Genomic DNA, 24,810 nt, shown 5'->3' with positions numbered 1-24,810 from the left:
TCACATATACCTCCTAATGTGAAAGTCAATCAGCTCCTGTGTTTCTGTTCACGTATGAAATGAATGTCCTAGAACAGGAGGAAAAACAAGCTGTGTCACTGCCAGAGTTCATCCTGCCAGCAGTGACCTCGATGAGTGTTAGATCAATTCATTTGAAAATACTAAGTTTCAGCTAAAAAAAAAAACAAAACCAACAACAATGAAAAAAACCCCACAAGCTGAATGAAATGAAACATTAAAGTCACTTCAATGTCTTAAGATGCTTTACCCTGAAAGGTGGAGACACCACAGAACAGGAGTCAAAAGCAACTCTATTTGATGTCATTTCAGAGTGTGATATAAATGTTCATGAAAAGAGTTATGAAAAGAGTTGGAAAGGCTTACTGTACCCTCAGTACCTTCATCTCACATGCCTGTTCTCCACTGGATTTCAAAACATAGTGGGGTTGACCTCCTCTGGCAGGATATGCACATGATTGCAAAAGAAAATTGCATTTGTACCCATATCTTATTGTATATCTCATGAGGGTATACTGTTTTCAACCATTAGTAGCCTTGACTTTGTGGACCTTGAATGTGGTGTTATGGAGGGAGGGTGGAAGCTTTTACATGCAAGTATAAATGCATACTTCAAAATTTATTTTAGTGGAGACTAAACTGAGTACAGAAGAAAGACTATTATGATAAGAACTGTATACTGTTCACTGTTATAAAGATTTGTATCCTCACTTCCTTTACTCGTTGTTTCCAGGTTTTTATTTTGCTCTTCATTTTGCTCAGGAGAAGTGTAATTATTCTTGTGAGAAGCTGATGTTGTTTGTGCTATCTTGTTCCTTTTTCCATTGCTTCCTAAGGTAAATGAAAGCACAGTCTGTATGCCAGCAAAATTAAATTCTTTATCTCAAATGCAGCTTCTTCTTCTTCTTTGTGTGAAATGGCCACCAGCAAACCTTTACCCTCAGTGTAGGGGAACAGTAGCTGCCGTGGCAGCTCTACCATGTGCCCGCAGGAAAGCCCAGGCCCTGGTACTCATGAGTGCTGTGGGGCAGCTCACAAGCCTCCTGTTCTCAGAAACCTCACCAGAGGGGCTGATCAATGTCGTAATTTATCCTGGTTCTAAGTTGGGATGTGTCCTGGTACATCTCTCTGCCCTGCAGGGCTGCATGACAGAGAAGGGGGTTGTGGTCGGTGCCCTTGCAATGTCTGGAGTACTACTCACAGTAAGCCTCTAAGAAACTGCTGGTGTAGTTACAGCTCTTAGATTGGTCCCTGTTACTCCTGGGGGACAAAGATACACTCCATGTCACCCAAGCCTTACAAGCAAATAGGCTGGGGCACACGTCCAAGTGCATCTGCCAAGCCTGAGTACATGATCTTGACTCAGAGGAACACTGTGGGTAAGAGAAAAAGATTCAGTTGTCTCCAGTCCCTTGAATCCCAGAGAGAAAGAAACAGAAACATTCTGGAGTTGACACAGTCATAGCTGAATGACCAAGATTATAGCCAAAGGTACATTAATTAGCACATCAACCAGCAACACAGCCCTCCAAAAGCATGCAGAGAAGTCCTTCCCCTCTCTCTTCCCTCCCCACACCTAGAACTTCCTCCCCATAAAATCCTTTTTAATCTAAAAAGATACAGGGAATAAGGAGCAGGTGGAGGCAGCCCAGCTTTGTCCCATACCCCAGCTCCCATCAGGTATGAGGGAAGCCTGGTCAGATAGAAGGAAATCAGAGGTCAGTAAATGTTGTGCTATACAGGTTTTCACCTGACAGATGCTGTATGAGAAAAACATCCCATCCACTTAAAACCCCTGATTGTTTACATACCCATATTATTGATTGCAAAGGACGTCTGAATATGTATTGTTCGGCAGTTCTAAAGGTTTTGCTGGAGTCTGGTGTGCATACGATGATCAAAAGAGACACCCCCCATTAGCACTGAAATTCAGCCAGGACTGCTCATCTCACCAAAGATTAAAACTGAAGCAAAATTTGACTTTGCTTAAAATGCTGTCAACGTCTTTTTCTTCATGCCAACCCTTGTCTCTCCCCTCCAAACCCATTTTCAGTGCTACAGTTTTTGCAGCTGCATATTCTGGTCTTCAACATCAAAAGACATGGCATCTGGGTAAAAGCAAGTCTTCTCAACTCTCCTATATACTGGAGGGGACTTTTGACCTTCTAAGAGAAGAAAGAAACAGACTTTCCTACAGCCCTTTAAAAAAATAAATGTGTACTAATATACAAGTTAGCCTCGGGTTGCCTTCTCCATCTGCTCTTTCAGGATTGAATCTAGTTTGATTTGTCTTCCTCTTTCAATTGCTCCCAAAAACTTCATAGCTCCCTGCAACACTGCACATGCACAAAGTGTGCCTGCATCACGGCTGTCCTCTGCCAAGGTCACCCTCTGAGGGGGCTGGAGGTCGCCTCCTGTGTCCACACCCTGGCACACTGAGGGACACATGGACCTCAGTCTGTCCCCAGTGCTGTGGCCCGCCTGCACTGTGAATCCACTGCCAACATGGAAACCAGCTACTAAATTAAGTGTTAATACTCACGGGCAAAACTGCTCCTCATCTTCATCATCCATGACTCCGCTGATGTCCCAGGGAATGCAAATGGTTTGCTTTTTCCCTCTGCCAAAGTCCCTCTCCATGATGGAGACAGGAATAAATCACCGACCCTGCCCCTTCTAGGAGCAAGGAGCGCATGAAGCCACTCTGCGGCTGCTGCCCCTCAGCTGGAAAAGGCTGGTGCAAGCTGGGCTTCCTCTGCCAGAGAAACTAGGGGGAAGGAAAATCACAGAGAGAAGGGAAGGGGGGAGAGTGGCAGTGAGCGTGTGGAGCCCAATCACCTTGCATCATTTTGTGAGTTGGAAACAAGATACCACTAAGAGATCATGTGCCCAAGTGATTTACAAATGCAATGGCTGCACAAGAAGCCACATGAGGTTTTCTTTTCAGCAGAAGCAACGGCTTTATTGATATTTTGTCTGACATCCAGGCTTAGAGATTGCCCATCACGTATAAGGGAGAGTGTTAAAGCACTTAAAAATATATTAAAACAGTTTTAAAACCCACATGGTTGGGGGATGGTTTTTCCTGCAACCACTTAGCAGAAGTGTAGGATTTAGCACTTTCAGTAGCAGACTGAAAACCTCTCCAAGGCAGTAAGCAGAGCCTTGGATCCCAAGCCTAACACTCATATTTGATAAGGAAAAAGAGCCTCTTTTTCTGAACCAGGGCAATTTACTACAGGGATAAGGAAGATGATACCATGAGCGTGGTTGTGTGTACCCACATCCCCCTCTCGAGTGAAAAATGAAGAAAGCAGCAGCAGTCTTCAAGTCGGTATTGAATCAAGCTTGAATACTAGTAGGGGAGTGAATAAAGCACATACATACCTTTCCTTGTGTATCTCTGTCTGCACTGGGCTAACCACACAAATCTCATAAAAAAAAAAAGGAGAGGGCTTTTGCTTGCAGGAGAATAATGTGAACTCGCATTCCAAGTGTTTAAAGTCCACCTAAAGGGAACTTTAAATGTAGAATGATCAGAGGGAAAGAGAAAGCAGTCAGGTACTTAACCAGCAAGAGAAGGAAAGAAACAGAGCTGCTGAGCACAGGGCAGCAGGCTGAATGTCTCTCTGTGTCTTACCTCCAATTATAGAATACACAGGATGATTTAAATGGATATTGTAAATTCAGATTCAGAGTTTTAAATAATTTATAGTTAGAATTTAAGTCCCTTGAACAGTCTATCCCTACGCTAGTTTGGCTTCTTTCATCTGCTTAATGTATTTCACACTTCTCCTCTAGCACAAACTGAATTTAAAGAGGTTAGAGATTTTCTTTGTGAAAACAAGATCGAATTTAGTAAAAAATGCAGGCAACATTTTGCACAAAAATAAGAATTCTTTGTCAGAAGAAGCTCTTTCAAAAATCTGCAGTAAGCTCAGTACCTCCTGGAGCTAAAGATCACTCCATAGCATGAGGGACTCACAGCTCTGAGTTGTGCCCTGGTCCAAAAGGGGAAAATGGGCAAGATCCTTGAGCACAGCCTCATCACTCAGGCAAAGGTGCTGCTAGAGAAATCTGCAACATTGCAAGAAGAGCTTAGGCCTGGACCAGGACAACTAGCCTACTCATGTACTCTACACCTAGTAAGGTAGGGCTACATGACATCCCAGGTAGAAAAGGCAGAGTGAGGGGGGCAGTGCAGATAGGAAGGAGGCAGAGAAGCCAAGAGAAGGAAAAGCATCCATCTCCTGGCCACAGTTTTGGGGTATCTAGAGAACGAGAGCCTGAGGAGAGTTCACCAGTGCCCTGCTTGCTGCTTCTGCAAGGTAACCAGATCTTTCACCAGCTCACTGCAGTGCCTTTGAGGATACACACCCAGGAGTAAGGGGCTTCCTTCTGCACTCAGACCATGGCACAAATGACAGTGCTAGCCCAGCTGGGCATTGCTTAATTCTGTCTCTCCACCTCCTCTTTGCTGTCTCTTGGCATATATAAAAACTGTAAGCCTAGAAATGGGACTTTCTATTCTAGTTTGACCTCCATTTGGTACTGTAAGTCTATGACATGTGGCTAAGGCTCCTAGGTGCAACCACAGTGTAAACAGCAATGAAGAGCGTGAGCAGGGTCTGGACTGGGGCACTGCTGTCCTGCACCAGAGGTGTTTCAAAGGCTCAGGAGTGATGGAGTACTGTATGACACAGCAGCTGCTGGACTGCTACAAATTACCTTGAAAATAGCTCTTATTCTGAACCTCAAAACACAGTCGTGAATTCATGATGTAAAGTTACCTCTTCCCTCTTTTTAGGTTCCCCTTTCCTAAGTTAGCTTGGGAAGGTACCTAAGGTCCTTCTGGCACTGAAGAAGATCTTGGACAGAATCATTTTAATCTGATAACATTTCAATTTGCCTCCCTAGCTGGACTGTGCTTGGTGTTCTCTCTTCCTCCCACATCTAAAATAAGGACACTGCAGTTGTTCCAACAGTTCTCATACTGAAATTCCAAATGGCTGTGAGTGCATTACAGAAAACACTTTCAGGGACTGTGGCTCTTCAATTATTTACGGCAACATTATACATCCAGATTTGCCTTAACATAAATAGTATCAAAGACAAGCAGAAAGAGAATAAAACATTTGAGCCTATTTTTGAGACACCTAACATGCCATGGAGTTCCACACCCGCCCTCTGAGATCTGTTCACTCCACTCACTGCTGCAGCAGAGGGTGCATTGGTAATCCTGCCAGGGATGAGAGAAAACTCCCCCTGGAGCAGATCATACAGACTGCGAGGTCCTTTGCAATTATTACTGAAAACACCAACTCCTCTCTTTGTTTCACCTAATGAAGGCTCTGGGTGCATTTTACTTCATGCTTCATTTCTAGTCTGAAAATCCCAGCATGGCTGGTACCAGTGCAAATGTCTTTTGTCTCACTAGGGCACAGATGAATTTGTAGGTGGTCACTGGGAGACCAGATGGCTTCTCAGAGTCCTGAGTGTGCTGGGCCCCCCTTCCCAGCTAAGATACTCTACCAGACTTGTTACTGCTGCTTTGTTTTTCATGTATGCAAATCAGCAGAGAGTGGAGATTGAGGAGGACTTTGTTGCATAATATACACGCAGCATCAGTATTTAGAGTCTGTAGCAGATGAATGGCGAGCCCCAGGGGCTGGACAATTTATCTGCTCTTGCCTACATGTATTACAAACTTAGTAAAGGCAAGAAGACACTGGGCCCTCCTAGAGTGTTGCTGGGACAGTCACCACTCACTCCTAAGGGCTCTGTGGCTTTGAGCAACCTACTACACATAAGACTGCAACAGTGGGGAAGAAAACACCAAAATGTTCTTTCTCCTTTGAGACTTACTTTCTAAGAGTAAATGTCAATCCAGAAATACAATGAAGCCTTCATTCTAGAAAGCCAGTTTATGCTGACATTTAAAGGAAATGCCTTATCTGTACAGGTCACCTCCTGGGACGGTTTTGCCCGCTTCAGGCATGGCCACAATCCCCTACTAACTCTAATAGCATCAGAGCTGCCTTTCTTCCCCTCACTATTACTACCCAGAAATCCAGTGATCTTTCAGACAGTTTAGAAGAAGATATTCAGAAGTGAAAGGAAGACAATTTACCCTGTTTCATCTTAGACACCTGAAAATATCCCCTTGCTTACACATATGACTCTGTTGCAGTAATGTTCATAATTTGGACATGACAATTAAGGAAAGTTAAACAGCTCAGGGAGATGCACTCATATTCTTAATTTTACTTCCAAGACTGATTCCATGGAAACTCATGGGATTGCTCATATAAACATAGTTAGAGATGTGCAAGCTTTTGTGACAATGGATAGGTCTGTATCCCACTGAATTTTATAGACCTGCACCTTTTCTGATCAGCACTCTTTCTTTGGAAATTTCTTCTGCAGCCAGATTTTGCAAGCAGGAACGTGATGTACAACAGAGTCACACCAGCAGGCTATGCGTGCTGGTGATTCACATGCTACACAGCCACTCAGCAAAGCATTGTACACGAATCCCACTATCTTAAATCCAGTTGATAGCTAAAGAAAGAAGAGATAGCTAAAGGAAGGAAAAGGAAAAAAGACAAACAGGACAGTTTGCCGTTTGTTGTTACAAAACACATCAGAAAATCCCTGTTAATTCTTCCTTTTCCCATTGAAAAATAAAAACATCCAACAAAGGCATTTTAGAAAGCTCCACCTGCCCTGAGTCCCTGAGCATGCTCTCCCCTTCCTAGAGCTTGTGAAAGTAAAAAGCCCTGAAGAATATCTAATAGCAGATTCTCTGTTGCTACACCACACTCCTACTGAAAGCCTCCGCTGACTGCAAACACATCTAAGCAGTCCAGGTAGGGGAATTACTGGGGAAAATTATATTCCCACCCTTTATGTAGCCCAATCCTACCCTTTCCCAGACAAGAGGGAGCAGATAGATAGCATTTAAAATTGCTCACCATGCAGAGGTAGTTGGCCAGGCTTGGGCTCCATGTACAGACCTCACCTTCAAACTTACACCTATGAATAGACTTACTAGTGGGTGCTTAGGTATATGTGCCATAAATTTCTTTTCCTTCTTATTATATTCAATAAAAGCACAGAAAAGCCAAAAAGAGGTTTAATTTTCATCAAAGGTAGGGCACAAGTGAAAGACCAATAGCAATAGAAGAAATCCAATGGGATGTTGGCCTGATATCACCCATGAATCACAGGCAATACAGGTCTAAGTGCACTGGCCATATCAGTGGTCATTTGCTTTCCAATATTAAAGACACCCTTAAATGAGACATGCAGGGCAGAGGGACAAGGGGAGTCATACAAGGAGAAGCCATACAAAGCAATAAAGATTAAAGACATTTAATACTAGGAAACGTTCAAGGTCTTTAAGGTACTTTCCAATCCAAACAACTCTGATTCTATGATTCAAATATTAAGGAAAGGAGACAGAAATAAGAAAGAAATATATCTGTAGTGCAAGGAGGCTTCTTTTAATTTTGAGACTAGCATTTGTGCCTGCGCATGCAGTCTTCAGAAGAGCAAAGCAGAAATTGTGTGAGTTACAACGTCCATTATCTTCTTTCTTATCTATGTCTTAATTATTCTGGGGAGAAAAACAAAGTTTGTGAATGAAAAGGGGAAACAAAAGGTGTTGTGTATCGGGTATATCAGAATAATTTTGTTAATTTTCATACTGTGTAACAAGGTAGAACAAAAACATAGAAACCTTATCTTTTCTCACAGATAAAGAAGAAAAGGCAGTGTCTTTGTAATTAGTCAAATCGGTTTTGCTCTGCTCCTTTCTAGAGCACACATCAAATGAGGAATATTCCTAAAGCAATTATGTGCATGTACTGTAAGGCTTTCCAGAGGATGACCAGGATCTTCTAGGTCACCATGAACCCAATAAGCTTTTCACTCACAGGTAGCCTTCAAAAATACATTTTAATTGACATATGGAACTTTGAGAAATTGTATTGTGTCTGACTTTTAAGAGAGGTAACATGCAATAGCTTTTTGTTTTTACATTAGATAGAAAAGGATTTTTGAGATGGCACATGCTAGTGCTCAGCATAAGTCTGCGGTGTTCCCTCAGGAGTCAGCAAAGGCACAACCTACAATTTGCAAGTTGAATGCAGGCCACTATGAAAGGGATGGGGGTTAGGTGTGTGTGAAAGCAGCAGGGTGTTGTGTCTGTAGGTAGGGATTCTCAGACACACAGTGCCTTCAATACTTACAGGCTTCTCTGGATGTCACCCTTCCATTAGGTCCCTACTGACTATAGGCATGTGATTTTACCCCAAAATAGGTGTCACCAATGCAATGACACATCCTAATTCTGATTCAGAGGACTCCCTTGCAGCTCCTACGGGCTCACAGTTCTAACCCTTTTAACACAAACAGTATCAGAGAGCAGAAAATTGGTCACTGCTTACTGAATTTTCTTTCTTTTAGTGTTTGAATCACCACTTTGGGATTGAGATTTCCCTAAACTGGGCACTGTACGAAAGTTAAGAGGTAGTCAATAACCACAAAAGACTGCAATCTAGATAGATGGGAGGTAGAAAGAGAAATAAGACAGTGAGAGACACAAATCGTCCAAAGTCACACAAAAGCAAAGAACAAGTCAGTATCCTAGAGACAGAATTGGATTTTACCTTCTAATCGGAAACATACCTCATTGTTCAATCAGTTATAGCACTTTACTTCCAACATGAAAGGATATCTCCATAAAAGCAAACCAGTTCTCTCACTGGAAATACTTTCTGGGTTCCTCATTATCTCTGGTAGGAGAAGCCTAATACAGAAAAGCCAGGAATCAAGGAGTATTGTTGCTTTTATTATTAGCAGAGCTGCATTTCAGCTCCCCATAAATTTTACATGCAGCTGTAGTGAAGCTGAGCCTTTATTTCTTTCATTGAGCTAGATGGGTAAAATTATATCAAGTCTCATTACTGCTTTTTAATTCTTCCCATCTTTGGAGGCTCATTAGCTCAGAGAAAGAAAGAGAAAACACAGTTGACTTTTATCGTTAAAACCCAACAATTGTCATTAAAAGAACAGCAGCACATCAGGCTTAACTTGTGAGTGTCACGTGTGAACTCGGCTTTGGAGCTGCCAGCACCCATGTGTGTTGGTGAACAGAAGCTGACAGTCCAAATGGTATCAGCAGCTCCGGGGACAGCCAGCACCACCCTGTATTTCTGTGCCACTCTGGCTCTCATTAGTTGTGTGTGGGCTGCCCCTCTCTCAGGTTACAGGCTGGGGGAAAGAGCAGCACCAGGAACTTGCTTTTTCCTTCCTCTTGAAGCACAGGTATCTGCCAAGTGGGCATTACCTGCATCTGTAAAGTGGCTGTGCTGATGGGGAGAAGGATTTGCTAAGAGATATCCCATCTTTTCCAAGCCCAAAGAGAGAGAAAACCCACATGGACAGCGTGAGATGCTTCTGACTCCCCTGTAAAGTTGGTGGAAGGGGAATAAATGGGAATGAGAAATGAGAGACCTGCATCAAGAGAGCATGCATGCTCTCCCAGCAGCTCAGTGCCCAGCTTGCTGTCATCCCCTGACCCACTGTATGCTGCAAACAGAGCAGAGCTCTTCCAGGCTGGGCTCAACCCACCTCTCTCAACTTAGATTTGAAGGATTGCTTGAAAACCTGATCCTGCATATTTTGTAAACCAGTGGGCTCTTGTCAAGTCATTATCTCAGTAGACGGGCTTCTATTATATCTCTGAAAAATAGAGTTATTTGAGCTTCCTGGATGGTAACAAGACAGCAGTCAGTGAGATTACACTATGATGCCCACTAACACACTGAATTTTATGTACCTGTTTGTCCTCCAGTCATAAATGTGACATTTTCCTCAGGACTAGGCAGTTGTTTCAGTGTTTACCAGGCACTCACTTTTCACACAAGACTGTATTTTGCTCCTGAGACAATAATTCTGTCACATATACAAAGCTGGCTTCGAATGAGAGAACAGGAGATTAATTCCTAAACAACAAAATTATTGTTTTCATAAAACTGTCCCTACAGAGGACAGATCTGGCTACCTTTGTTCATTTGGAGTAATCTTTTTCTCGTCTTAGTGGATGGGTGAGTCAGGCTGCAGAAAGGTGGGTAGAATTTGGCACGTGGAAAGCAGCTCTCCTTTCTCCTCTAAACCTTCCCCTCCTCTAAGCCAAAGATAAATATCTGGAGCTGGAGTCCAAAACAAAGTTTTAGAAAGCTGGTTTTATCAGGCATCACAGGTTCTTTCAAAGCCCTTCATCGGTTCGTGATGAAATGCGCTCAAAGATGAGATGAGCATATCAAGTCTGTCTGATCACGAGAAGATATAAAGAAGGTAATAAACACATTTCAGCTTCTAATTAATCTATCAAAAGCTCTGCTTCCTTATAGTCTAAAATAAAAGAGAGACTAATAAGGTTTTTTTCAAAGATTAGTATGATTGTTGTACTTTTTCTTTTATTGACATTGATTTTTAACCTTTCCTCATAAAAACAGATTTAAAAAAAAAATCCTTTATGAGGAACATCATTAAGCAGCTTTCTCTCCTTTTGTAACATCTACATGTGTGAATGGCAGACAAATTAGTACTGAAGTGTTGAAGGAACCTCAAAACACATTGCCTCTGACAGTGCTAACTATCAATAAATGGAGGATACAATGGTTTAACCCACAATTTCCCAGACAGTTTCTCTCTTTCTGTATGCACCTTTCATTCCCATAGCACAGCAAGGAATTTTTAAGGCATAAAACTCGTATTTCACTCTGGATAAATTACACTAAGGATTGAATTTAAAAAGTAGACCCACCCAGACATTCTAGTTCTCCCCTTCCATAGCCCATCACCTTGGGCAGAAAGCAGTGAGTGACCTCTGGCACAGACTGTTTGCACTTTCCATTCCCTCTGCACACACAAAATTTTGTTTCTGTAAGCAAGCCAGCAAGACTGCAGAACCAGCTTGGATAAGAGTGCTAAATGTTTTGACAGTGAGAAAAACCCAATAACGCAGCTTGTTCTCATATTGTTTGCATAAAAATTCAGAGAAACACTGCTGGGGAGCCCTGTTCAATTGGACTGTAAGATCACATTGCATCGTAGAAACAGCACAATCAATAAGCCCTACCTACAGTTGCTTAAAAATGGAAGTCATTTAGAAACAATAATAGCTGACAAACCCTATTTAAACCATCACTGTGCTAAAGGCCTTATTACTACTCTGCATCCTGTGTCATAAACCTGCAGACATAGGGTGGACTTTTTTTGTCTCAGCTCTGTCAAAGCTGGTGAAGGTGGGACCCACATGTGCAAACCTGAGCACTACAGATTAAATATAAGGATTCAAAACACCGCAACTCTGTTTTCCGAACTTAACACCAGCAACAGTTACTGTCAGCTGCACAAAGAGAATGAATGTGAAATCTGCTGCCAAATCAAACTTGAGCCTTAATGTGTAAGCCCAGATTTTACAAAAAGGGTAGATGTTATTAAGACGACAGCTAATCAATCAAATACCAAGACACTCAGCTTCTCACTGAATCTGGTGTCACTTGCAAAACATGTTGAGATCCTTGACTGGAATGAGATGCAATAGAAAGGCAAGGAATGATTGTGGGCAATCACGCCCCGGTGATGAAGGGCCAAGGAAATGTCAATAATAGTCAAACGGTAATTTTCCTGATTACAACATGTAATCTAGGCTGCCCCTTCCTTGGGGCTGATGCAGGGGTTTAGATCAACTGTTTCAGACAAGCAAGTTACAAGCCAGGTTAAAAAAAAGCACATATTGAAGTCTAAGTGTATACCTTGGTAATGGCTTCAGTGGAACATAAGCACATCCTTAGTTTTATAAATGTGTTTAAGTACCCTCCTCCTGATGGGAACATGTTGTTAACGAGGCTTATTACAGTAATTTGTATTGGAGTTATTTACAGGCCAGAGTCCCAGTGTGTTTGGCATAGTGCAAAAAGTGGAGTATCAGTTTCTCTGTTCTGTGAATTATACAATCAAAAGGAGATGGCAGAAAGATAGGAAGTGGAAGGAGGGGAAGCAGCAGCAACATACACAGTGATGTGACAGTAGGAAACAATGAGGTAAACAGTGGTCATACACAGAGAATGGCTTTGTCTCTTTCAACTTCAGATTTTACAATATAAATTTGTGTATCTGAGTTGGTTGCCCCAGACTCTCTACATCTGATCCATTTGTCTGACTCACCAATTTATGCTGAAGACAAATCATACTTCAGCCTACCCCTTTATCTCCAAGCACTGCAATGGAGCCCAGAGTGACTAACTCAGACGCAGCCATTGTATAGAGCCACTACCTATAAAAAGTAATAAAAGAGAACATAAAATTAATAATAATAACAATAATAATAATAATAATAATGATGCCTCCCACAGTAACTTTAGCTGAAGGGTGGACAACCACAGTGTGATATTAACAGAAAAAATCTGGAATTTTAGCTGAGACAGAAGCAACCATGTCAGAGCAGATAGATATATTTGCACATCAGTACCATGGTGAAGGCAGCTATTCTTCAGACTATAGCTACTATACTCTGAATTAATTAACTCAAAGAATGTCTGTGGAGGAAGACACAAGAGGAGGTTTACACCTGCAGGTCTTTTATCAAATTTTCATTTACATATCTTATATATAAAATCTTTACAATCCTTCAGGTACAAATTGATGCTGAAGCCTCAACTCTTTCTGTATTTATCCAATTCACTTGCAAGCAGACACAAGCTCCTCAAAAACCCTGGAGCTTGGTCAGAGAAAATTTGTTCCTATAACATCGGCCGAAGCTCAATGTTTGCAGGGGACCCTTTGCCTGAGTCTTCTGCCATACATAAACAGCCATTGAAGAAATATCATGTGGATGAAGCCTGGTTATTCAGAAGGTCCCTCCATAAGAATTTTGCCCTTTCCTGCAGCAGGTTGCTTGGAAAGACTGGTGGGGAGATGCCAAACGCTCCACTCTGCGAAAGCAAATGGGTCTTGCAGCTGTACATTGAATGCTCCCTGCCACACTGATGCTTATCCCTGAGCTTATCTGACCCCACTACCGGCTAGTGGTTGACTTTACTACAGTCATGTTATCCTAGGTGACAGATTTGATCTAGAGTATGTGGTACTGCTGAGTACATGCCTATCAGCTGACTTCCTGTGTGTCTGGTGCCACTGAGTTAGTGCAAAAGCATGAATACAATCCACGTGCAAAAGCCACATTTTATTTTATATTTAGCCAGTCAGGTGGCATACCTATCTCCGATGTCCTCCCTGCTCCAAACAGGTAGACCTTCTCACTTCTTGACACCATCTTGACTGAATGAGGGTGCCCAGTCCTGGGTGAAAGCACCCAGCATTATGATGGACTCTAGAGCAAAGCTGCCAGGCAACAGCAATCCTAGGGTGGATACATGAAATCCACCATGAAAAGTGGAGCCAGGAGCACTCCCTCTTTTTACTTATCCTCTAGGCTTTACTCAACCAAACAGGTGGTTCAGGACCAGAATCTGCTTCTGCTAGGTACTGCAAAACAGAAAATAATAAAGATGGCCCCTAGATTTGAAAACTTACATGATAAAAGAGCAAATGGAAACGTAGACCAGATGCCGCCACTGTGACAGTCTCACAGTCTCATTATGCTCGTTTCATAGTTTCCTTTGTACCATTGGTCTACCAAGACATTTATGAAGAAGGCATTTGCTTTGCTATGAAAAATTAATTCCACCCTAAAGCACACTGCAAATTATGTCACCCACTTTTTAAAAAAACTTTCAATATTCAGTATGCCATGCTACAAATAGATTTCTAAAACATCAACAATTTCTAAGTAATTGCCAACTGCATCCATGCAAATGAAACGCTAGTAGAAACAGCTAGCTCTATTGTTTTCTAGATGCGTTCATTGTTTTGGATAATCTTTTATAGTGCTGCAAAAGGGGTTTCAGATTCATTAGCTGGCTCTTGTTTGTTGGAAGCAGTTGATTTACTAAATATCTTGCTTATTAGTGTGGAGGCATAGAACAGAAGGCAATACTTCATGATTGCATTTTAATAAACAACATTGAATACTTGATATTCAGCAAGTAGCTGGCAGGAGTTAGGGTACCAGTTTTTCTTTGTGAAATGATTCAGCTGATGGAATCTGCTGTTTCCTTTAAGTTGACCTTGTCCTTTTCTGTTATCTCCTGTCACACAGTTCTGCCAACCATTCAGGCCAAGAATCTTGCTTGTGATTGATATAGATTGCCCCTATAGATTAAATAGTTGAGATCCCAGCAGATAGCAACACCCATTACTGACTCATTTTGCAACCTTGAGCTAATCATGTTACCTATTCTTGGTAAAAAGCATGTGAAATTGATTATGCTATAGTTTAACCCCAGCAGAAAGCTCAGCTCCATACAGCCACTCACTCATTCCCCCACCAGTGGGACGAGGAAGAGAACTGGAAGGGTAAATGTGCAAACCCACATGTTGAGATAAAAGACAGTTTAATGGGTAAAGCAAAAGCTGTACACACAAGCAAAGACTGTAAGGAATGTGTTCACTATTTCCCATCATCAGGCAGATGCTCAGCCATCTTCAGGAAAGAAAGGCTCCATCATGGGAAAGGTTACTTGGGAAGACAAATGCCATCATTCCAAACTTCCTCCCTTTCCTCTAAATGCCAGAAAAGGCCTTGGGTCTGTGTAAGCACTGCCCAGCAATCACTAGGACACTGTTCTAAAACACAAATCCAAAACACAAACCCATATAAGCTCTTATGAAGACAATTAGCTCTATCCCAAACAAACCCAAATAGATTCATTGTGTGCATGTACTGCATATTGAAGAAGTAATAATCAGATATGTGTCACTTTTTACCATGGGGCAGAAGTGTGGACAGGAATAAGCTATTTCAAAACATGACCAGTGTGAGGTTCAGCATCTTTGGACATCTCTAATAAATCTTACCTCACATGGAGGCTTTGAGCATATATTAAATTAAAAAAAAAAAAAGTGTTATTTATGAGAAAATTAACAAGAATTCAGTTTGAAGACATCAAGAAACATGTCAGTCAGAACACTGATAATTTTGGCGATAACAAATTAATGCTATTTTTCATTCATCAATATAAATCCATCAAATTACCAGCTGTGCTTTTACTTCATCTCTTTTCTTTCTTCTTAGAATAAATCCTACTTCTCATATTGGAGATATATACTACATATATATGGATGCTATTCCATCCCCACCTTAATGGCCCTGCTGGATTTCAGCGTGCTCAGGATTTTGCTCCAGGATGTGTTTGTACATCTGTGTATGTGGCAGAAGGCATAGAGAAGGGATTATTTTTCACTCTTGACAGCATGAGGGATTTGAGCACCGATGTTAGGCACACTGAATCTCCTTGCCAAAGTGAAATGAAATGTGCTCTCAAGAAGCAGTGGCATGGCAGAGACTGTCTCAAATGCAAGCTTGAGAATATCACCAAAGTCATGCAACAAAAGGTGCCAAACAAAAAGTAACTGCGCTTTCTCCAGTTTGTCCAACCATAGACCAGAGAAATTCAGTTACATTCAACCTGAGGCTTTAATCACTAGCTTTTTAGAAACCCCTGTTCTTTCCACAACCAAAAATGAAACAGCACAAAACACAGTCTTATTTGAAGTTCTTGTCATTATGCTTCTTAAATAGGCAATGGATTTTAGGGGAGAATGAGACATAAAAAAGGTGAAATGTGATTTGAATGCAAGAGGATGCTTTCTGCATGCAGACAGGCTGATACAGATCTCCAGGGAGTCCCTAATTTGCAGACCACTGGGACAACAGAAGGGCTGTACTGACTGGCTTTGAAGTTCACAACCTAAATATTCAAATTATGTTCAGAATTTTCTGAAATCTGAATCAGTTCAATCTAGAAATTTTTTCACTGCAGTAAGCAATATCAACTATGTTCTACCAACACTTTTTGTTCCAATATGCTTCAATTAATCTCAAATGAAAAGGATAATTTAAAAAAAAAAGGATAAATTTTTTCTTAAGGGAAAAGATTGCTGAGATTTCAACCCTGTTGTTATTTTGTAATGCCAAGCATTCCTAGATTATGCCAACTGTTGTTCTACCTTGCTAACCATTACCTTAGTGCATGGAGAACAGGAAATTAAAAGAATTGGTAAATTTTCCTTATTCAATCTGGACAAAGCATAAGAAAATACCCTTGTGAAAAAGAAAATGTAATGGGTTATTCACACATTATTCACAGTGTACTTGGGAAACAAGTACTCATAGTTTTCCAATAAGGTTTTTAATCTGAAAGTGACCATATGGTCTATTTGCAGGCATAAACAAAAGAAACACACACACAAAACCTGATCAAACAATATAGTCAACCCACGTGGCGCCCTACTCTAACTGAAGACATCCCCAGATATGCCTGCACGGTTTTCCAGGGAGAACTCAAAGCATAAAAGGTAACTAGGCCAAGAAACTGTCTTGGCAGCCCTAATCCTGTCTCCAGATAAAAATCAAATGCTAGATGAACTGTAGCAATCCAAAGATATCCATTCTGCCCAGATTGCAATACACCAGGCAAGCATCCCATCCAAAAATTTCTCACCCCTGATAGCAGGAACATGTTCCAAGGATCATTCTGAAGGATGAAGCATGAAAGCTATGTGACTAATCTCACTAGCATCTACTGCTGTGGAAGCCGTTGGTCCAGAATAATCCACAGTAAGCCTTGGCGCACCAATCAGGTCACCACAAGGTGCCAACCTCCATGGCAGTTCTGCCCACAGCATCCCTCCAAACGGGTGCTTGCAAATTTTGAGGAACACACTGTTCTTTCCTCCCTAACTCTGCATGCTCCTAGCCTATTTGTATGTTTTTGATGCACACGTATTTTGTTCTGAAGTCTGTGATTATTAAATGCTGGTGTTTGCTACTATTTTTCTCTCCAGAGGATGGGTGAGAAGCAGAAATTACATTGCTATATTAACACGGAATCAGGAGAAGGAAGTTACAATGGGTTCCCCAAAAGACAGATGATTCATGTATTTCATAAAAATTGTACCATAAGTGTTAGCTATCATTCTCAGATAAAATTATTGTTGTAGGCATTGTTACATGCAAGTATTTCATTTATCTAAATTGAAGCTTTACACTTCTGCACACTCTGCAGATCTCAGCCCTGCTATGATGGCTCTACTGTAGCAATGAATTAGAGTGTCAAATCAATTTACATTTTATATTTTTAAGTAAAGAAGGTCAGACAAAATGCAGCCAAGGAAGAAAGAACTGCTATCATCTGCTGCTACATTTACGTAGCAGCTTAATTCCTCTACTTTTTTTTTTTTTTGGATGGTTCCAGACTTCCTGCAGAGCTGTAGAGTGATGCTCTGGAAGGCAAGTTGTGATTTTAAGAATCTCTATTTTCAAATGTCCATGCTGATAGCTTTTACATAGGGCTGACGATGTTCATAAAAAGGGTATTCAGCACTTCTGACAAAGGGGCCAGGGCAGGTCTCTAATCTAGATACTCTCAAGCAAAACCATGAAGAATCTCTTGTTGCTGTTAATTTACAAAGTTTTGTAAATTAATTGTGAAAAAAACTTTTCACAGACTGCAGCAAAATATTTTACACCATGAAGTGCCATTTTCCTGATTTTCATTAAAATCAAAATATTAAAGATACTTTTATTGTTTCTAGAAATTAAGTTATTAAATAATAGCAGTAAAAAATATATGCTATTCTTGTCAACCTATAAAGGCTGGAATAAAAGATTTGTCTTTTATTATGCAATTATTTATTCTACTAGAAGAAACACAACTATTCTTTCTACTCTATCGCTTTTCTGTCTCTAAAATATTCAATAGCTTCCCAATCACAGAGTATGTTTCCACTTGGTCTTCATGGGCTTAGGAGCTGCCTTATCTTCTCATTGCAACAAGTATCACTTACCCACCTTCCTTGTGAGTAAGGTTGGTTTCTCTCAACTCTAAGGGGTCTCTTGCCCACATTAAGAGTAGCAGCAACATTGTCGGCATTTGTGTTCCCAAGACTACTTGGCAACTGCAAGAAGTTTATCTGTTCTGTAAACACAAGGGAATCTGCTGGGAAATGGATGTGATGCAAGTTGTAAAATGATCGTTGTCACAAACCTGAGTTCACCCTGGTGGCAGCCTTTCACATTTAATATTTCCAGCTGCAATTAATGAACCGTTTTCCACTGTTCTTGCTTGAGGATGCCAGTGAACATAACCAGCATAACCTGCCTGCCCACCAGAAATTAGACTGCTCCTGTTGATTTGTTTTTTCTCTCCCAAAGGCCCTTATGGATTTGTGCTTCTTTTCCAGCCCTGATGTTCTTTGGTAGCTTAAGACTGAGCTTCCTCAACTCCTCCCAAGCTCTAAAGACAAAACTAAGCTTCTACAACTACCACTATTAAGAAGTAGCTGGAAATTTTCTATTTTTACATCTCCACTTTCACAAGCTCCACTGACAGTTCAACTACTCAAGCAGTCACATTGCCAAAATTTGTGTTTCTCCCCACTGCTGCATTGTCCAACTTCAGTCTGTGTTAACGACCTAATTGTAAGAAGACCTGAGTTTGGTGGTTGTTATTTTGTGGTTTGGGGGTTTTGGGTGGGTCTGGGTTTGATGGTTGATTAGGGAAATGAGAGGGAGGGATGTCTGCTGCTGTTTTGGCTTTTTTGCTTAGGATCAAAACAGATACAGAGATTGATAAAAATTCTCTAAGTCATAAAACCCCACAAAATTCCAAGTAAATTCAGAATCCCACCAAAACCAAAACCTTAATTTCTGGGTTAATTAAGAATTTAATTGTAGAGCATGGATTTTGGAAATGTGGATAAGAATGCAGAAAAGCCCACAAAACATAACAAAAAAACACATCTCCTAAAATCAAAGGCAGTATCCTAATTTAACAGTGCAGTAGCATTTTAGCTTTTTTTTTCCTGTCGTATGTTATCTGAGGTGCAGGAAATGTAGAAATATAAGGCAGAATGACAACAAGATGCAAAAGGCATACGAAGTTATGTATGTATGTCTAAAACAAAGAGCTTCACTTGCCTTGAGACATGTCAGAGTGCATACACTAACTTCTGTTTACTTGCAAAGAAAACTGTCTTTCTGGCAGCTAACTTAAACTTGAGCTGATGCTTCATTTCACTTTGCATAAAGACAAGGATGCCAAGACAATACCCAAGGCAAGCAAATGGGTAAACCCAGAGATACCGAGACAGGAGTATTGCTTAGGCATCTATCTCTCTGCAGCACTCACAGGAGAAACAAAATTACATGAGAATAAAACCAAAACCCCACCACACAAACCAACAAATGTGTTTGTGTAGTATCAAACACTTCTGCAGTGAGAGGAAGGGCACTCCCAAACCCTATTTAAAGAATAGGCAAAGTGGGCATTGAATAGTTGCTCTGTCTTTCTCTTCAAGTTGTAATTTTCATTTGTTCTGAGACTTTTTACTGAAAAGGCCAATCAATTCCCATTTTTCAAATCAATATTTTTCTTGCCCTCAATATCTTGTGCTGATTAAGCACTTTCAGGATTATCTTTGTGTTCTGCATTTATTATTATTGGAAAATGAAACTCTGTAATTGCCATTATATCTTTTTTTTTTTTGCCCCACAGCATTCTTTGGAATAAAAAAATATTGGAAAGTAGTTTACTTCAGCAATGATGACTCTGAATGATGCCCCTAGACATTCTGCTGTATTTTGAAAAGAAAGTCTTTAAAGATCAAGCATACCAGGGCCAATCTGCTGGTTCTTCTGGCCAGTCTTCCACAACTCACTCTAATAAGGCAATATTGATGATATTTTTCATGCAACTGCAGTCTCCCAGCTGGAGCATCATTGAAAGAAGCACAGACAGTGATTCCTGCCACATTTAAATTACTGACAATGTCAGATTACTCATCCTTTGCAATCTTTGAACTTGTTTTACATTAAACCAAAAAAAAAACTCCCCAGCAAAGAGCACACAAAGTTGTACTTGTATCATTATTTTAGGAACATTTCTCTGGTGACATTCTAGATAGCTCTACCTTACTTAGCTGAGTTGCTCAATATATTTATGATACTCAGCAAGTTTTATAAGCCACAAATATAGCATTTGAAACTGAAAATAAAGATTGAAAATACTTGAGCTTAGAAACAAATATATTCTCATTTCTAAAGATAAAATTACTTCTCCTTCATTTATCTGATACTTCTTGGACGCCTTGCCTTTGGAATTCAAAACCAGAACTATCAAACTACCTTAAGCGCAGCATGTTTCAGCAGGGCTGGAGATCATTGAGCAGGTAAAACAAAGAGATTGTCTGAAATTTCTAGACAAAGAGAAATGCTTTTGTGAACCTGAGCTTTCAGACACTGACACAGCATGAAGCATTTTGAAGTTTTCTCTCACTCCCAAGCATCACCCATAGAAAAGGCAAAGCCATTACTATCTGATGGAGCTTCTGCAGTGCAAAGAACTACCGTTCCTCAGCCCAGCTGACTCCACACTTGCTCTTAGCAGGAATGAGGTAAGAAATGGTAGGCTGTGTTTCAGTGAATGAGGCGTAGCAAGAGAAAATGGAAGACCAATAATTTATGGAGCAGAAAATGGTGGTAATTAACAAGCATAATAATTATCACCATCTAGCTATTTTGACAGGACATCTGGGACTGTGCTTAATCCAAAAGAGAAAAGCTAAAAGTATGTTGCAAAGCCTTCATGCTGCTGGAACTCAACACTGAAGCTGAAGACCGCATATTCATCTTACATTTTCTTCTACAAACTATTAACACTTCCATTCTGATAACTCTACATACTTTGTAAGAGGTCATAGATACTCATAAAAGGAGATATGTTTTCTGAAACAAGAGAAGTGTATGTTTCTATGTCAGAGTGCTTACAGTTGTAACTCTAAATATATAGACAGCTTTTACACTGAGATCAATTAAAATAGCAAGGCACTTAGACTGAAAGGCAGTGACTTCATATAAACCAGAAAGCCCTAAAAGAACACTATCCGGTAGTTATAGTAAGATGATAGCATTGGCATGAATGCATCATCTAAAAAGGTGATGTAGTACATCTCCAAATAATATAAATCAACTGAGATTTACTATGGGTTCAGTGCTTACTACTTTCGGTGCTATTTTATAAGCAGCAGCCAATATATTTAGAAAACTTTTTAGGAAGCATGAAATACATTTGAAGTTCCAGTAAAATAATTGGAGCCTTCTAGGGTTAGCTTAATTCTGCAATACACTTAATCCCTAACTCAGTGATTTAAAACTCAGGTTAAATATATGAGGAAAACCTGTCATTTCATTTGAGATAAATAAGGCTTTTTTCAGAGTAAGCACTTGAATTAACTTTTTTCATATTGGAAAACTGCTATATGTTACGAAATTATGTCACCCTGCCAAGTTAGAATGCTTTAATTAAATTTAAAGCAGACAGATGTACTACAATCACCAGAGAAAAACAAAATATGAAAAAATGAAGCTGCAATAAGGAAATCTTCCTTGAGTCATTTTTCCTAACTGGTGATCTTGAAGTCTGTTAACAGCTGTAGACCCAAAAATCATGTGAAATTATTCAGGCTGACAGATAGAGAGGTTCTTTATCAGTAGAGGTAAAAATTATTTCAACAGCAAATCAACCATTATACTGAAAAACTATACTGCCAACAGCCAGTCAGTGGTCAAAGCCCTTCTATGACATATTAGAGAACTAAGTTCTAGAATTATAGTTATTATAGAATTAATTATATTTCACAGTGTACAACAAAACATCCATGAGGGGTTTGCAGAAACAAAGTTCATCATGCTCATGCTATGCAGAAGCAAGCCTCACTGAGTACACACACAAAGTCTATGTTTATAATCTGCTAAAACACTGTGATTAACTGTAACATTAGAGCAGCCAGTTTCAGAGAAAATACAAAAGATCAACATTCATAACCTCTCCTCAAAAATGGAGGGTTCTGGTTGATGAGAAGGATTGTTGGGCCACATCCATCCTACCAGCCCCACTTCTCTGCTCTTCTGCAACCAACGTTCCTTCCAGGCTATCAGAAGAGGTGCACACAGGTGTGCATCTCGCATGCAATGTAGCATGGTCCATGCAGCACACAGTAGACATAGATCAAGCATGGTGGTTTTAGGATGAAAATAAAAAAGAATTTGCATTGGAAAAAGTAGCATCTCTGGAACGGGGGAACATTTCACCCCACCTGATGGATGTCCCATTGCTATGACGAAAAGAAATCAAAATGTAAGCATACAGAGGTTTGCTGTTACTGTATTACCTGAATAATCTGCTGATTTTTAACATCCTTTCTACACCATTGCCTGCACTGTAACTCAGAGGCCCAAGGGATACATGTGTTAAGGGACACAGGTATTGCAGCAGCAAAAATCTGCCTTCTCGGTGCCTGGGTGCCAAGGGCCACCTCTGTCAGACAGTGAGGCAGAGCAACAGCCCGTGCACAAGAGACCAAGTTTGCAACAGGCAGAGCTGGGAGCAGTGGGGCACCCAGGCTCACCAAGAGATGGTGCAGAGAAGCACCCATCTGACAGCCCACCCTTTGCATGACCACACCTGCCCGAGTCACAATTCAAGCTGCACCAAGAAAGGTTTAGACTGGATGTTAGGAAAAATTTCTTCACCAAAAGTGTTGTAAAGCATTGGAACAGGCTACCAGGAAGTGCTGGAGTCATCATCTCTATAGGTGTTTACAAGATGTGCAAACATGGCATACAGGGACAAGGTTTAGTGGTGGATTTGGCAGTGTTAGGTTTAGTTAGACTTGATCTTAAGGCTCTTTTCCAACTTAAACAATTCTATGATTAGCATCAGGTTGGGATTTCTAGCCTGGGGTCCTCTCCTGCATTGCAGCTGCACATTGTATTGGGCCCTGTGTAGCACAGAGAAAAGTCATTACCTGTGTGACAGGGAAGAAGAAGGCTTCCATTTTAACCAAATTATTTTGTATAGACCTCACTTGCTATGCCAACCACTCTGCTGTGGCTTTTCCAGTCAGGATGTTCCTCTCCCCTCCTGTTCCAGGAGCAAAAACTAATTGAAGATTCAGTGGACTAGAGATAAGCTGCCTAATACTTTAACCAGTGACTGGGAAACTCGATAAGAAGTATAGAGGCTTGGTTTCTAACTGCTGCTCCAACAGCTGTTAGTATGTAAAGAAACAAAATATTAAATACTCAGTGTATATAAGTACTAAAATCTGTGTATCTAAAGAATTAGCTTAGGGAGTGGGGAGTGAGAATCAAAATTGGGAGTTTAAGATGCAAATTATTCTTTCCTGTTTAGGGAATCTCAATCCTTTATGAACTTAGGTCAATAATGAATATGACTGTACTGGTAAACTTCAGCCATAGGTTCCCCAGACTGAGCCACCGCATTTGCATTCCCCTACACCAGCCACTCCTGCTGCTCTGCAGGTAACAGTGGTTCATATGCAAAGGCATATTAATTCTTCCAACAATACTGTTTTGATTATATGTCAGTTAAAACAAAAACAAACCCTTCCTAATTAACTATCCAACTTCATAGGGCAGCGATAGTGGTTGCCCATAGCTTTAGACATGATCTTGCAGTGATGTGCACACCCTTACCTCATGGTGAGGTCTTGGTAGGATGACAATAATCACAGACCATGAGCAGCTTCATTTTGCAGCTGAGTTTCCTTCGTATTCCCACTAAAATATTTTCCAAGTTTCCAATACATGCATCTGGCTTTCCAGATTCATTGGTTTATTATTTAATTTTTCAGGGATCCATGAAAATAGAAGCACATGAAACCTTGACAATATGTCTAAAAAAAAAAAAAAAAAATCCACATTATTCAGTTGGTGCAGGAAACAAAGATTTATAGAAAAGCAAATTAAAAAATAACATCTGAATCACTGCCTCAGTTTTTCCATCACTCTCTTGGATTTTTTCAGTGTTTACAGAAACTCCAGCATTTTGCTGAAGCCTCATCTCTTTCTGCCCCTGCAGCCAAGTTACATCTGTCCTTCTCTGATAACCAAAGAAAGGCTGCTTGTAAAAAAAAACTTTTTCCTTTTACAAGAACTGCTCCTCTTCTTCATGCAGTGATGTCTTTCACTAGCCAGAAATAAGTTTGATCATCTGTAACTTGGCTCCCTGATCATCTGACAGAGTATTATTTGCTTTGTCCATTATCAAAGGATAACAAACTCATACAAGTTCTAGCCCTCTGCTAAATACAACAGCTTTTCCAACCAATCCTAGGTATGCCAAATCAAACCAAGGAGGTTGGGTTGTGCACATGGAAGCAAACAACAGATGTGGGTGGATAAAGATATATTTAGCCAGGTACCAACCTGCCACATCACCAAGAGATGCAAAGTCAACAAGTTTCACAAGCACACTGATTTTGTTAAAGGTTTTGGTAAAGGGGAGTCTCCCACCACTAACAAAACAGAACACCAGCCAAACCTTGGACTTTTACACCACAGGCATTGACAAAACTGGGAACAACAGATTCAAAAACTTTTGGTTTTATTCCAAAAGTGACTGAAAACAAAACACTGGAGCCCCTCTGCGGTGAAAGAAAATGGTTACGGACACCCCTCCCTCAGGCACGGGGTGCACCAGGACAAAGACTGCTGTTAAAAAACAATTTAAACTATTTGACCTGCATACACATTATGAGGCACGGTTACATAAGAATGTCCATGTCTCCTGATGA

General features: G+C 40.6%; 1 protein-coding gene and 1 long non-coding RNA gene across 2 annotated transcripts in view; both read right to left on the bottom strand.

Moving 5' to 3' along the window:
- Positions 1–295: 295 nt before the first annotated feature.
- On the bottom strand, positions 296–6,563 carry LOC133218222 (uncharacterized). Its single transcript, XR_009727078.1, has 2 exons — positions 2,561–6,563; positions 296–849 (listed from the first exon to the last, which is right to left on the bottom strand). It is a non-coding gene; the product is annotated as an uncharacterized LOC133218222 (long non-coding RNA).
- Positions 6,564–9,767: 3,204 nt separating this feature from the next.
- Positions 9,768–24,810, bottom strand: part of MSL3 (MSL complex subunit 3) — a 49,044-nt gene continuing 34,001 nt past the window's right edge. The window contains exon 13 of the mRNA XM_061364435.1: positions 9,768–10,355. Coding sequence (XP_061220419.1) covers positions 10,346–10,355 — 10 coding nt within the window. The 3' untranslated portion in view covers positions 9,768–10,345. The remainder of the gene's footprint in view (positions 10,356–24,810) is intronic.

The sequence above is a fragment of the Neopsephotus bourkii genome, unplaced genomic scaffold (assembly GCF_033783945.1).
Source record: "Neopsephotus bourkii isolate Nb327-2 ecotype Australia unplaced genomic scaffold, CSIRO-AGI_Nbou_v1 NB_1234, whole genome shotgun sequence".
NCBI lineage: Eukaryota > Metazoa > Chordata > Aves > Psittaciformes > Psittacidae > Neopsephotus > Neopsephotus bourkii.
This window is presented reverse-complemented; position numbering and strand designations above follow the sequence as displayed.